Raw genomic sequence first — 16083 nt, forward strand, 5'->3', positions numbered from 1 at the left:
CTGCCTTTTAAGATAAACAACTTCAAAGCTAGGGGGGGGGGGGGGGGGGGGGGGATGAATCCATACTGCCCAAATGTATTTCTGTGTTCATAGATGTAATGGAAAATTGCAGCCCTTAAGCGACACACTACTTGCATATATCTTCATTATCAACCATATTTGCACACTATAACATTCTCCTTTTGTTTTTCAAATGTGCTCTATGCAATCAAAAAAAATATGAATGGAGAAATTTGGGGGGGGGGGCATGAATTGTAGATTTACTCCACGTCATGCAAGACAAATCGCAGATTATTTGAACAAAATCTAAAGTTCCCAAAATCGTACCAACTGTGTGTTTGACCCCTGACTTCATATAGCCTATATATTTTTTTTTTTTTTTTTCCTAAAGTAATATGTTCAAAAAGCAACAGCATGGTGTTGGAGCTGCTTTGAGTGACAGCTCGGTCTGTCTGAGATGAGTAAAATGAGGCAGAGAGGAGGAGAAGCAGGACTGACACGGAGCTGGCTCAGTGAGCGAGGCGCACATTATACTCTGAGCTGGAGAGAAGAGGACGCGCCGCTCCTCTCCATCACATTTCACTTTCCAAACACTGACGGGAGAACAAAGGAGCCACCATGTAGAGTCCGCCAGGTAACGCTCGCATTTTTTTGTCGGATCAGAACCCTTTTTCTTCTTCTAAGTGATCACTGACAGCGCGGCTTAGGAAGGGTGTCCGCGGCAGTTTATCGATCCATCCATCCTGGAGGAGACGCGCTGCTCGTTGGATGGATGCGGGCTCCCGCCGTCTCTCTCTCTCTCTCTCTCTCTCTCTCTCTCTCTCTCTCTCTCTCTCTCTGACACCTGCGGACTCGGTGTTCATTAAAACTCTCGTGTTTCGGCTTTAAGGGGACTTCATCTTCAGTTCTGTGGGTACGTTTTGCTTTTGAAAATCAAACATTTAAAATATTCATGAGCAAATTCAGAAATTGTTGGAGAAGTTATTGTTTGGCGACTTCGGCTATAGACGCGTTTCAGTTCATAGGGAAAACACACCAGCTGATATAAACTAATCTAAAACGCATTTTAGACAAATTATACACAGATTAATATAAACACCCAGTAATCATGTTGCTGTGCGCTTGAATCTTAAGCAGGTTCCCGGCTTGCTTATGTTCAACAGGTTTGATTCAGTTCTTTATTCTGCGCTACTAAAGTGTAATGAAGCAGCTCACAGATTGCTGATTATCAATTTACATTTTGTTTAATTGATTCTGCAAACTATATTTATTGTTCATTTTGCTGTTTACTGAAACCGAAACTGCCAGAGAACCAGAACATACCATGATTAGGACGCTTTGTCTTTGGTTTTTTTTTATTTTTTTTACCAGTTATAGTTGCCTTTGTCACCAGCCCATAAGGAACCAGAGCCCCCATGCTTACAAAGAGATTGTAAGGCTTGATATGCGACAAAACTTGACCTTATAAATGACATTTCTGGGGGGAAAAAAACTTATCATCCTCATAGGGCTTCCTGTGAAATTTGAACGGTTTTATTTTATAATAGTATTTTTTTTATTATTCATTTAAACTGTGAAACCCATATGGTGTATGTGAATGTCATATTTCTTAACCTGTAAAATGCTAAATTATATATTTTTTCAGACAATAAGAATATTACATCATCGCAAATATGAGTGAGTTTTCATCACGGAAATGTTTGTTACGGACTACATAATTATGGGGAAGACTCGTGAATAATAAAACTGACACAGTGCTGTATTCAAACATATAAATGTAAAGTTTAGTGGAAGAAAAACGTGTTCAAAATAGAAGACTATATTGATAACACTTATCATGCAGCTAAACTGGAAGGGCATTCAAGTTTGGGGTAAAAAAACATGTACCGTGTAATAAAACACCGAAAATCTTAATCCTTATCATATTGTTTAAGTTCTGTTAGAGATGTTCAGTATACTCTTATGTTATAATACACTTTGCATAAACCTAGATTAACTAGATATTTTCTCATGTTCCAAGCGGGTTTTTATTAATCTTAAGACTTTAGAAAATATAATAGTTAAAACAAAACATAATTCTAAATCATTCAAATAACTCCACGACAGTGTGAAAATTGTTTTTGTTTTTTTCTAAAATGAATGCACATCTGATCAAAAACTATTCAATATATGTGAAGTGCAATCACGCATATGTTTCATGGAGCTGTGAACGTGAAATTTCACCTGTAGTGATGGTTTTGTCACTGACCAGGCACGTCTCCATTTTCTGAAATAAAACAAACTTACACACTGTCACAACACCAGTGGGAGATTAATAGAACATTGTGTCATTCTGAGTCAAATCATCTTGTAAAATTTAATTAGGAATTTTTGAGAACATTGAAACTGCATGTTACATGTCTGGCATTTTGGGTTCCTGTGTTTTAAACTTTTCCCGTTAGATTTGAGCAAAGGAGCACTGAGTGGCAAGACATTTTATAGTGTGAACTGATTTCAAGCTCAGTACACGGCTTTACAGCAGCAAGCTATCATCAGCAATCATCATTTTCTTAGCTGTGCAGCTGCTGATTCTTACCTGTTTTGCCTCTTTTCTTCTGTGCAAATGTTCTTTAGGTGCTAGTTCCTTCTGAGAGCAGTGACATCTAAAGGAAGCCTTCGTCCAACCTTCTCCTTCGTAATGGCAACAGGAGTAGCAGCATGGCTTCCTTTTGCCAGGGCTGCGGCCATTGGCTGGATGCCCGTAGCCACCTGCCCCATGCCCGTCGCCCCGAGAGACAACAGCAAAAAACAAGATGAGCTGATCATCCTCAATGTCAGCGGCCGCCGTTTTCAAACTTGGAGAACGACTTTGGATCGATACCCTGACACCTTGTTGGGCAGCTCAGAGAAGGACTTCTTCTACAACGAGGATACTAAGGAGTATTTCTTTGACCGAGACCCCGACGCCTTCAGGAGCATCCTCAACTTCTACCGAACGGGAAAGCTCCACTACCCGCGCCATGAGTGCATCTCGGCCTACGATGAGGAGCTGACGTTCTTCGGCATCATACCTGAGATCATCGGTGACTGCTGCTATGAAGAGTACAAGGACAGAAAGAGGGAGAACTTGGAGCGTCTGCAAGATGACCAGGAGGAGAATAAGGACCTGAAGCTGCCCAACTTGAACTTCAGAGAGACTATGTGGCGTGCCTTTGAGAATCCCCACACCTCCACCTTGGCGCTGGTCTTCTACTATGTCACCGGCTTCTTCATTGCCATCTCAGTCATCACCAACGTGGTGGAGACCGTGCCCTGCAGTTCTACCACCAACCAAAAAGACATGCCCTGCGGTGAACGCTACACCGTGGCGTTCTTCTGCATAGACACCGCCTGCGTCATGATATTCACCGTGGAGTACCTGCTACGCCTGTTCGCTGCACCCAGCCGCTACCGCTTCATGCGCTCCGTGATGAGCATCATCGACGTGGTGGCCATCTTGCCGTACTACATTGGGCTTGTGATGACCGACAACGAGGACGTGAGCGGCGCCTTTGTGACTCTGCGGGTTTTCCGAGTGTTTCGCATTTTCAAGTTCTCCCGCCACTCCCAGGGTCTTCGAATCCTGGGCTATACGTTGAAGAGCTGCGCCTCGGAGCTGGGCTTTCTCCTCTTCTCACTCACCATGGCCATCATCATCTTCGCCACAGTCATGTTTTATGCAGAGAAGGGCTCCAGCTCCACCAAGTTTACCAGCATCCCAGCTTCATTCTGGTACACCATTGTCACCATGACTACATTAGGGTGAGTGGAACACCGATTTACACGGCATTTTTGTTTGTTTAAGAAATCAAATCACTATTTATGAGTTAAATAAACTCACTAGAGGAGTTTGTTTGGAGTTTTTCAACAGATTGAATAATTTATGAAAACCACTTTGACTTTTAAATGAGCGCTGAGGCAGCCTGCCTCCGTATTTTAGTACTTCACCACTTATTGGAGACTGCCAAGTGTGAGTTATCTGGAGCAGTTTAGCGTGTATCCATCAGGATAAACTCTTGCGGTGCTTTGTTTGTTTTATTTGTTGAGACAGTAGTTGAATACACTCTAAACATGTTTGTGATGAAAAGATGCCACTAAAGTTGGTGTTGGCGCTCAGGCTCTATCAGATGAGATGTAAAATTAATTCCATCTATTGTAATTTGTTGTTTTCCCCTTAGTTGTTGGGCTGAAAACAGATTTAAAATCCCAGGGTTAATGAAATGAAAGATTTACAGAGAATGGCTCTTTCTAACATAGAGAATGGTGAAATATCATCTTTTTGCTGCCGCATTCTGTGTGAAGCTGCTTTCTGGAAGCTCCACTGCATTACAAAGTGAGAGCTCTCCTCTGTTTGTGTGAAGGTGGTGTCCCCTGAGAAATGCTCGGTCACCTTTATAATGATTTCTCACCGCTCCTAATCGCTCCCTCATGCTCGCTCACAATCTGTGACATAAATGGCAAGGTGAATTTATAGTTCATGGGAAGGGTTTCTGTAGTTTGGCTCAGCATCAGCTCTAAGAAGGGAAGGAATTGAACAGAAATGATAATTTCCTAAAGAATCAATTGTTCGGTCTTTCTTTGTGGGTAGTGTAACCAGGGATATGAGGGTCATGATGCTCTAACCGCTCATTTTAGAGTTACCACTGTCTCAAACGAGTTTAATGTTTTTGTTTTTTATTTTACTGAATTTAACCAGAAAAAACTCTTGTGTCCATGCCAATCTAAACACCCCAAAGTCAAAGTCAATACTTCAAATATACATTAAAAACATGAAAATATGAACAATAACATGTAAATAAGTTGTGTGTTGTGTCTTATTATTAGCATTATCATCTTTCAGAACATGATGTCCTCACAGATTATCAATAACATTATTTTACAGTTCCTTAATTTCCATTGTAGATACTAGTTGCTTAATACAAAGCTGATTTTGGAACATTTCCACGACTATAGGACAAATATCTGAATGCCTCAGCAGTACAAATGCTGCTTCATCACAAACTTCCAGCCAGCCATTACTGGTGTATGTAAATCTACTGTCACCTTTTACTGCATTTTCTACATGTAACAGCATCATTTGGGAAGCACTTTGTAGTCATTTTACAGTCAAACTTGTTGCCAGTCATGCCTAATTTTAGCTAATTTGCATATGAAACTACATTTGTATCTATAATATGTACTGCATTCAAATTATTAACCTGTACTCAATGTGGAATCTGTTTGAGAACCCAAATACCAATGACTGTATTTTTGATTAAGTTGTTAATAAACATGATCATAAAAAAGACTTTGTAATTAGGTAATAGGACTTAATCACATTTTAATCTTGATTTTATTAAATAGGAATATTTGACATTGTTGACTCAATACTCATCACAGAACTCAAAACTTCCTGTGATTATTTAGGGCCGGAAAAAGCCACCCTCTGGGCTGGAATGTAAATACTACCAGGAGACATACACAAGTAAACTAAGAGAGATGAAAGTAAATGCAATATTTTTAACACATTATTTTCTCAGTACTTAATTAATCTAAGTCGGCACCTTTAATTCTTAGCCCTAATAATTGTAATAAACTCAGGCAATGAGTGGTTCCACAAACAAATCTTCTGAGGTCTGTACCTTTGCAACAATTTTAAATGTCAAAAATGAATATCAGATGCCAAGAGTGGCTTCACAGGCCACTGGTATACAGCATACTAGTATAGACATGTACTATAAAGACAAGTATATTTTCAAAGAAAGGCTAGAACGCTATTGAAAAGCTTCTTATGCTTATTATGAAGTGTACAGTATATATCTTTAAAAAACAGATCACTTAAGAAACACGGCAATAGAGCATCTGTCTAGACATGAATACTAAATTCCATCCATGTTTATATACATTTTATCAGAAGGATGTTTTATAGTATGTCTGTAATTTAATTGATTTAGTTTATTTATATAACACTAATTCTTAACACATGCCATCTTAAAGCACTTTACAAAAAAAAGTCAATTCAATCAAATCATGCAGACAGATTCCAAGTCATTATCCTAGTTATTAAACAGTGTAGTCAATTTCACTTTCCTGTTCAAATTGGTTTAAGAATGTTCTATTTAAGGAAAACCCAGCAGTTAGGATCGAGTCCTTGACCATAAGCATTCACTCCTAAAAGAGTGCGCTCCCAGAATGGACAGTCGTCTGCATTGTGTCATTGACTTTTCAGCAATCCCTCATACTAAGCATACATGTAGCGACAGTGGAGAGAAAAACCAAAAGCAGAACAAGGCTCAGTGTGAACGGCCATCTGCAGCGACCAACTGGGGGTTTGAGAACATAGAGCAGAGAGAAAAAAAAAGAAACCAGAAGCACTGATTGAGTACGTTCTATGTGGAAAAGTAAAACTGCTGTAAGAAATCTAAATTACTATACTGACAACAAAGCCATTCCTTTCAAATATACAGTAAGTTCAATATAAATTAGGTGGATACATAGTCGACGCATTTTTCAAAAGATGAGGAAACCATCAGTTTGCTATAAAGTAATGCAGTAGTCTTTTTTCTTCCTTTCTTTCTTAGTTCCCACAGATAGCCTCTTTGTCATTGCACAAAGTCAGTCAATTCACCATCACTTTTCTTGGAAACAAAATTTCTCATTCCCCATAGAGTTTTTAATCTAACCAGAGGTCCCATTCACATTGTGGCACATGTTTTGGTTTTTAAACTAACAAATCAGAACATGGATAAAATGGTTATTTTTCTAATTCTAACTAAGCCTTTTTTTGCCATTTGTTTCTTCAAGGTTTAATTTAAGGGTTCTGACAGTCCTCCGTAGATTTTGCAACTATGTCCTGAAACTTAGCAATAACTGGAGTGTAATTTACATTTCTTACTGTAAGTTTTCTTTAAAAGGGGGCAGGACGGGAGAGCACTTTGGGATGCCACTGCATGTTGCACTTCAGCAGCAGACACTCAGATGAAAACCAACACAGACAGAACGAAACAAAGCAAAAAAAACTTAAGAGGAGCCTCTTAAAAATTTCATCAGATGTTTTTTAACTCTGAAAAATATTGATCTCATTCTTTCTTTTGTGGGAGTCTGGCCAAACTGCAGAGTGTGTTTTACTAAGTGAAGAAAAGCAAGCTTTGCTGCCTCTGACTCGCATGTTCGAAAAACCCAAGGCCAGCAAGGGTTTGTTGCAGGAGAAAAAAACACTTGCGAGGATAAAATAGGAGACACTGAAGCTGCATACTCTTGCTAGATCACTATTACACCAGGAGTTTCATGATGTGAATGGTTGTTTGCTGCGGCTTGAAGGTTTAAACTATTGTTAAAATGTTTTTAGAAAAAAACGAAGACATGGATTTCTCATGGCGTTCATTATAAAAAATGAGCTGCACAGAGACGACTGGACAGGACAATGTGTGGGCTGCCGTACTCCATCTTATTTGACCCTTAACAACATACAAAATGATGTGATGCTCGGTGTGTGTGTGTGTGTGTGTGTGTGTGTGTGTGTGTGTGAGTGTGAGGTTTTTTTTTTTTTTTGGTTTTGTATACTCTTTTTGTTAGGGTGATACATCACTGGTGAACCTGGAACCCTTTTCTTGCATTACATCAATTATTTTGACTTGTTGAAAAACAGCTTTCACTTCTTTGTATGTGCTCAGTGTGTCAGTGTTGTTCCTTTTGTATAAATCCCAAATAAAAAGAAAGAAAACCCATTGAAAAGCTGGACTTGTGACCAAAAATAGCTCTTATTAGTTTGCGTAATGCGTTTGAGCTGAACAGGTTGCCTCTCCCTAACCGTATTTGTGTGTGTACGTGCGGTGTTGTGGCTCTTGTGCAAGTGTTATCTTTTGTATCATAGCTACAAAAAGACAGAAATGCCAAGGTGAAAGCATTATGTAAATTTTAAACCTGAACAATGTGTTATGAGCGCAGGGCCATTACGTGCGACACACAAAAGGCTGCGGGACCGAGAGTCTACAGCTCAGACAATATGATCCTCATCACCAACCAAGGACACTTCTATCAGGAACACTTTGAACTCAGTTGTTTAAATTTATCACAGTTTTATGGTCACGCTGCGATTTAATATTATTTATCATCAGAATCTAAGATCTCGTAGAAGTGGTAAAGTTAGAATTTGTTGTAAACTAACGAACCTTCATGTAATGATCCTGACAAATTTAGTTTAAAAAAGAAAGGCCGATGCCATGTTCTGTTGTGTAACGCTGCTCAGGGTCAGCAGTGAAAAATGTCTAAAACTACAAATGTTTTATTTGTAACAGCAAAACGTTTCCATGTTTTTCCAGAGTGTGATTCAGTTTAAAAATTGAACAGGGACTTCACACGTTTCGGGTCCTCTCCACTTCATGCGGTGTGATGATCTCTTTCCCTGCACACTTTGGCAGCATGCGGCAAAGGCTTTGGTAGACTTGCTTCCTGCTCTCTTCCTCTGTAAGTCTGCCAATATATGGTCGTCTGTGGTGTAAGAGTTTATGATCCCTCACCCATTTCTAAGATATTTACAGAATTTCTTCTTTCAATTATTTACAAAACTGGGGTGTTGGCGCCAACAGGGACGGAAAATCTGAGAGGCATAGAAAGTGATGATACTTTCAGACTGTATACAGTTTATTTACATCTCTGTAAATTCACATCTCATTAAATCTGCCACACACATGGCAGAGTTAAACCCTCTGTTAGTTGCTCGTTAGCAGCTCGCAGTGTGGTCACCAAGCGCAATAATTAGCAAATCCTATCTGCTACATGCATCTAGAAAACGGTCAAGATGGGCTTGAGATATTTCCCTGATCTGACTTCTGAACTTAAAAAAGAATGCCATTGCAGCGGATGGTTGTAAACGCTTAACCCCCTCCACTTGTTGCACGCTGTCAGTCAGGTGTATTTGATGGCTGAAGGAGGGTCATGGTTGAGCGCTGGTCCGGCAATACGTAAACAGATCAATGATTTATGCGGATGCTTCAGACATAAAACACCTAGTGCAGTTCTCCTGTAGTGGATAACTTTAACAAGTGACAGCAGAGGAATTGTGGATAAAAAAAAAAACCTTATGCAAAAACAGTTGTAACGACGCATTCTGAATTTGTAAGCTTTGCTTTGAATCTTTTTGAGTTTGTGAATTAGTGTGCGGTACATGTGTTTTCTTGGTTACATTAGCTGTACAGGTGCCTTCAAAAATGAACATGTCTGCTGAGTCTACCTTGCTGCTGTTCCTGTTTCGCATCGTGTTTTGCTTCTTTCTTTTTTTACTAAATCCTCAAAGCAAGTCGAGTTGACAGAACACGGAGCCAGTCAACATAAATGGGCTGTAGCTTTCCTTTTGGCATGCAATAACATCCATAAAGTTAATAACAGGAAGTATAAATTCACTATTACCAAAACCTTTACCTGGTGACTAAAAACCTTTACCTGGTAAATGTTGCCTGTTTGGAAACTTGTCCTCCACCAAAACCATAAACAGACTGTCAGAGAAAATTGCCCATCGCTTGCTTTAAGGTAACTCTTTTAAGACACAAACATTTACGACAAGCTGGCTGTCTGTCAAGAAAACATTTAGCCTGCTACAAGGTTTCTAGACTGGCTCATACCCTGAATAATTAACTATCCAAGACCAGCATTTATCTTTCACTCAATGTCTGTTTTCAAAAGCAGAACGGCAACAAAAAAGAACTGTTGGAAAAAAAATCAAACCTATGAAAGCAACTGAATGATGACAGACTGTAAACATAGTCACGTCTGTGCGCTCATTGGTGTGCATATTTTTCAATGGTTTTAATATCAGGATACTGAGACAAAGATTAATTTTTAGATTATTTCAAACACCACAATCTTATGCTATAGAACCATGTTTACCCTAGCTATAACATCCCCCTAAAGAGGTATGCTCTTCATAGCTTAGTAAAAACAGATGCTCCATAAAACTTGCAAAATTAAAACCATTCAAACACCTTTTTCTCTGTAAAGTATGTACCGCTTGATCCTTTCAGTCTCTATAATGTTCAGTAAAAGTTTTTAGCGTGGAGGTAATTGCAGAGGCAGGTTAACAGCTTGTAGCCTCTGAAAAGGCTCAGTGGTGTCTCCTGACTTTTGCCTGTCGGTCCTTTCTCTTGCTGCCAGAGCATTGTTCAGGTTGTGAGGTCACTGAAAACCCGTCTGTCAATTCACATAAAAAGCCACAAGGGAAACTCCTTTGTACTGTGATTGCAGCTTTTTATCCCCCTTTTGACTCAAAATGAGCTCTTCTTGGCAATTTCGTAGTGCAGAAAAGATGACATTTCATTTTCAAGACAGGGTATCTGCATTTCTTCAAATTAAAATATGGAATTTATTTATGAGTGTGAACTAAAGGTTATCTCACATTGTGACTTAGAATTGTGGATGTTTTTCATGAATCAAAGTTTTATTTCCAAGTATAGTTAGGCAAAAACATCCTTAAAACTAATTTTTGAATAATAAACTTTAAAAATTAAGAGGGAACATTTACTGTCCAGAAATTACTTGCTTGCGGTATGAGCATATCTGCCTTTTGTATTATTTAATAGCGAATAAAAGTTTGACCTTGACATGTCTTGTAAATTTCCTTAAAAGTTTGTCTGGATGTGATGATTTTGTGTAATCTTCTTACTGGAAGAAAAAAATGAAAATGTAGTTTATTGCGGAAAAAAAACAAACATTTTGGTTTAGAGCTGAAACTATCTTGTAACTCAGATGACTCAATTACAGAAAGTTCTCAAAGCAAAATTGTTGACTTGATCCTCTATTTAGTTCTTTAGTTTGTGGGTGAAATCCTCTCATTCCCGCTGGTTTCCTTCTCTCATCTGTCAATTAGGACAGCAATCAAGTTTACTTTTCAACAGGTTCTTTTAATTTGGACAACATATGAGCTTATACATGCGATTTACACCTTTAATAAACTCCTCTCTGTGAAACTGTTTCACAGTTTCTTTGCTTTTTCTACATGGTCGCCATTTCACCATGAAAGATCAGATCAGCTGACCCATTTAAATTCACAATAACATTCATGAGGAGCTTTTTATTGGTCATTTATGGCTGAATTCGGGTGTGTAGAGGGCAGCACATGAGGCAGAACCTGATATGCAACCGTTCAGGTGCAACTGTGATCTATTAAGGGAAATTGCGTGCTGATGTGAGTGCGCATGGCTTTATAAATCGGATTTATTTTTTTCCATACGCAATTTTCGTTTTTTTTGGGCATACGTACACTTTTAGTATGGTTTCAACGCAATGTTTTATAAATGACACCTCAGGTTAAAAAAAATTGCAAAGGAGCAGCCCAGTGCCTTTTAACATGCGTCCTTATGCACAGATTTGTGCACCTTGTGTCTTTGGCTGTGGTGGCTGGGTCCTTTCAGGGCTGAGTCCACCGGTCCTCTGCTGCTATGGGGTTCAGAGTATAACAGGCTTTCTGCCGTTTTTACCAGTCTGTGCACCTCCACATGACAAACTGGCTCACATACACCCACTCTAAACAACACACAGTCTAACAATCCAAATGGTTGAAGGTCAGACAAACACAGGTTACTATTATAGCCATGTGGCGTGCCTACTTTGATGCTGGATGGAGTCTTGATTTAATAAAGTCAATCACACAACTAGGATCCCCTCTGACATGTCCTTTTTGTAGAGCAAAACTGCCCAGACACATGTAGGAAAACAGCTTATCTGTATGGCATGCCTGAAATGCTGAGACATATTTTTTTCTTAATTTTCTAAATGCTATGTACTCCTTTGTATTTGCCTTCCTTCCTTCCATCCATCCTTTCTTTCTTTCTTTTTAACATATTTTCCTTTCTTCCTTTCTCAGGTCCTTGCTATTTATCCTCCTTGTGTTCTCTCATCCCTGTGTCCTACATCTCTTCTGTTTGGCTGTCCTTTGTCTATTCCTTTCCTTTCTTTTACCACATGTTCCTTCACTCTTCCCTTTCTTGTGTCTATACCACCTTTCTCGCTTGCTTGATTTTGCAATTCCTTCCTGGTCTTCTTTTTCCCTTCCTGTAAAGTTAACCTTTGAGTTTCCCATCATGCAATGTTACTGGAATGACGATTGATGGTGGGCAGGGAAATCACAGATGCATGTCAGCGCAGTTCTGATGGAAGGAAGGTGAGCCACAGCTGTTTTAGTACATCTCAGTCAGAGATGGATGAGGATCTATTGGATAGAGTGTTTGATTACTAAAATATTTGACATCTGCTTCCTGGCTGGGTTAGACCTGTAAACGAGTTCATTTTGTAAAGGAATATTAAATCAGTTACTCTTAATAACCTGTCAAACATAAAGCTAGCTTTTAAAAAGAAGGAACTCGCAACTGTACACTGCACTTTTTTTATCACACTATCAAACACAACTGGTCTGTGTTTAGGCAGGTTGAGGGAAGCAGATCTGCAGTAGCAAAAGCAATAAATATACATGTAAACACAGACTGAAAAAAGCTCTTAAAGAATGAGACAATGAGCGCAATACACCTACTGAACCAAATCTGTTGTTTTTTTAATTCTGAAATCAGATAAGTTAGGTTTTTTTTTGTATCGTCTAAGAAGTGTTTTTCTTTTGTAAGTGATGTTTTAGATTACAGATATTGCTCCTGACGATGACTGTGTGCAGCCCAGTTGTCCACGATCAGATTAAAAGCAATAAGCATTTGTTCAGAAGCATTTAAAACTGCCTTTTCAACGGAACAAAAGCAGCTATGAAAACAACTTAAATGTGATCTAGGCATGCTAACGTTTGCATATATTTTAGAGGCACTTCTAATATACTAATGTGAAAGGCTTACCCTTGGAGCATTATGTGCGCCCTTCAGGTTAATAGGGTGTCAATCTGTCGTGTAACCAGGTAGTAATAAATCAATATCCAAAGTTCTAAACTCTAAAAAGGTTTTAGTCTTTAATGTTGGCAGATCATTTATAATTTTCAAAAGAAAAAGTAGTTTTAGCAAAGAGATTGCCCAAAGATTCATTTACACACACACATAATGATTTCCCTTGATCGTGTCTGGGCTTCATGACCTGCCTCTGTGTGTCCTCTCACTGTCTGTATGAGCCCAAGCGGCTCAGCGCAGGAGCAGCTCCGGTAATGGGCAGCAGCTGAGGGAGCTTGGGGGGGGGGGGAGAGAGAAGGAATGGCTGACTCTGTAATCAGCCTCTTTCACTTTCCAGGAAAAAGGGTGTTAAATCAACCTCAGGTGGTTGATAAAAAGATCTGGATTCAATCTCAGCGAGGCCCGCTCCCCCCGGGCTGCCTGCCGACGCCGGCGCTGTCGGAGCCGGCCGGATACACCGTCGCTGCTCCTGATGAGGACAGGATCTGATGATGAGGAAGTAGAAAACCCTCTCTCACTCTCTCTTACTGTCTTGTTCTCCCCATTCTCCCCCCCTTGTCCCCTGCGAGTCTTCCAGTGGAGAGGCTATTTTTAGAAAGCTGGCTTTGTGTGTGAAAAAGGGAGTTAGCAGTCGCTGCTATAATCTTATGCATGATCCGGACACAAAGGTTGACAGCGGTCATTTTTACCTGTGTTACAAGTGCAGTAAAAGCAAAGGTCCAGTGGCATAGTGCAGCCTCTCCCACCCCTCTAAAAACATTAGCAACCCAATGAGGAGAAAAAAAAAATATTAATGAGGTGTGCATTGAAATCCGACTCTGGTGTTATAATTAGAGTTATTCTCCCAGTTGTGGAGTCCTGGTCCTGGACGGAGGCTTGTTCTGTAGCAGTAAGTGAGAGAAAATGTTGTTATGCATGTAGGTCATGTTCCCATCTCTGCGTTAATCAGTGGCTATATATAATCTGCTTCTTTCTTCGGAGAGACTTTTAGCTCTCTCCCCTCTGCGTTCTCCTCTCAACATCTCTATTAGACAAAGTGGACTGGGCCCAGGGGCCGGAGGCAGGGGAGAGGAGTCAGACGAGTTGGGCTTCAGGTTCACAGAAGTTCTGTGCACGGTGCTGTGATAGTTAGACTCGTCATCACCCAGGCTACCTTCACAGTGCAGCCAAAAGTTGCTCTAATCTGACTTTTTTGCCAGACAAATAGAGCTAAATATATTAGATCTAAAGATTTAATATTTGTTACAGTGCCTGAAGAACACAAAACATTTTTTTTTTACAAAACAAACACATTTTTCTTTCAAACCCAACCAGGCCACTTTCACATTTGATCTTTAATCGGAAACGTACCGTGTGTTATTTAAAGCAACCTCTGTCTGAAAGGACTGATGTTGCATGTTATTGGACATTTACTTGCTGGAGGAAGCAGGAAGCAGCAAAAAAATAAATAAAAATGTTGTGCTCTATTTAATAGTTGCATGTTGAACCTGTTGTTCAGAGCTCTAGGTTTCAGCTCTCTCTCCAAAATTACGCTTGAGATGCTGCTTCCACCTGCTACATGGTTTGATTCCTTTAAATGGAAGTGTTGCTGCAACACTATCTACCAACATTATAGGTTACTATTAGACGGAGCTAGTTATATTGTTGTCTGATTGCACTAGAGCTTCAGAATTGCTACTCACACACTGACATGCATAGCATTCATATTTACCTCCATAGTATAACAAACATCCCATTAGTGGCATTTCCCTAATCAAGAAAGTGGTAATATTCTTTATTGAATGTTTTTTTTTTCTTACATTTGGGAATGTTAGGGTAGAAAACATTAGCTGTATTTCATTTTGTTTTATTAAGAAAGATTTTTTTTTTCACAAACAGATAATCTTCAATCTTTGTGTTTTATCTTACATTTTACGCAGAAAGATATTTGTTTTGCTCAACCCCATTTTGATTAGAGATATTGCTAACAGCGTTCTCAACTCAGTATTCAGGAAGGTAAAAGAAGTGATTAAAACTCAACAGAACCAACCTCCTGTTGACTGAGTCTTTGTTTTTCATTTCTCAGACCCACACATTCAAATAATTTATTTTTTTCATTTTTTGTGTGGTAGCTCATTATAAATAGGGAAGATATGTGGCGTGCCATCATTTGATAAATGCACGCAAGGTAAATAAATCAGTGCCTTCTGGTATCTGAGTGCTGGAAGTTGTATTTATAGTTAATAATGGATTATTGGTAACATTAGTGAGCCATTGGATAGCGTTCAGGCTGATAATTAATTTTTGAATGGCATACATAGTTTTGTTAATAATTCAGGTTCCTTGTGCCAAGCTGAAGTAGAACTGGAAAGCAGTGCAGCATATTTTGTAAGTGGCAGCGTTGTTTCGCACAAATCATCAGAGGTTACAGATTGTGGTGGTTTTCTATAAGCAGCCAGCTTTCAGATTGAATTAATGGGGTATTTTGTCATGTTGGTGAACCCCATGGGGTCAAAACGAGTGCAGTGGGTTGAAAATTAGAAATATTCTTGCCTTTGTCGGGCCAAGATGCTCTTGGAGCCAATTTCCCAACACAGGGCTCTTTAATAGAAACCATTTTAATGATAGCTTTGGAATTTAATTTAGCTCCAACAGGGGTTCACTTAACACCTAAACTCATTTAAAAGGAATTAAATGTGCAAAGGTGTCAGGGAAGCTTAATGACCTCAGCTCTGTCTGGCTGTTTGTCGTGTGTTTGCTGTTAAGTGACCAAAGCTTAATACCACTTTGCCATGTGGACAACATACAACTTATCCAGCTTAACGTACACAGATGGCCAATTCGCATGCTCATTTTTAGATGGACAGGGGAGAAAATAGCTCATAATATATTCTGTGTGGCAGTATTTTTATCATTCATTGTCACAGTGAAGCGTCAACACACCATGTGAAGAAAAAAAAGGGGGAAAAAAAGATAAATTTTCTCTGAAACCATCAAAATGGGTTGATTTAAGTGGAAGTGCAACATATCTACAGGAGTGCTAGACACACCGACAGGCTCAGATAACAGCACAAAGAGTCTCTCACCGACCTGTCTCAGTTTGCCCCGTTATCTTTTAGGCAAAAGGATTTAGGCAAAGACGTTGCACTTGGACCATCTCTGAATTATTGTTATCTACTAATTATACTGTTTAAGTGGCTTCTTTGTGTGGGTGTAAATTGTACTTTTAGATTTC

At 39.4% G+C, this 16083-nt stretch overlaps 1 protein-coding gene across 3 annotated transcripts in view; it reads left to right on the forward strand.

The window, feature by feature from the left end:
• Positions 1-508: 508 nt before the first annotated feature.
• The window catches only part of LOC105935974 (potassium voltage-gated channel subfamily D member 3), a 123682-nt gene continuing 108107 nt past the window's right edge, over positions 509-16083 (forward strand). For 2 of the 3 annotated variants that reach the window (XM_036152231.1, XM_036152232.1), the window contains exons 1-2: positions 509-634; positions 2614-3780. In XM_036152231.1, coding sequence (XP_036008124.1) covers positions 2678-3780 — 1103 coding nt within the window. In that variant the 5' untranslated portion in view covers positions 509-634; positions 2614-2677. Of the gene's footprint in view, positions 914-2613; positions 3781-16083 lie in introns of all 3 variants that reach the window. The other variant, XM_012876605.3, reaches the window with a different exon arrangement.

The sequence above is a fragment of the Fundulus heteroclitus genome, chromosome 20, assembly GCF_011125445.2.
Source record: "Fundulus heteroclitus isolate FHET01 chromosome 20, MU-UCD_Fhet_4.1, whole genome shotgun sequence".
In the NCBI taxonomy this organism is placed as follows: Eukaryota; Metazoa; Chordata; class Actinopteri; order Cyprinodontiformes; family Fundulidae; genus Fundulus; species Fundulus heteroclitus.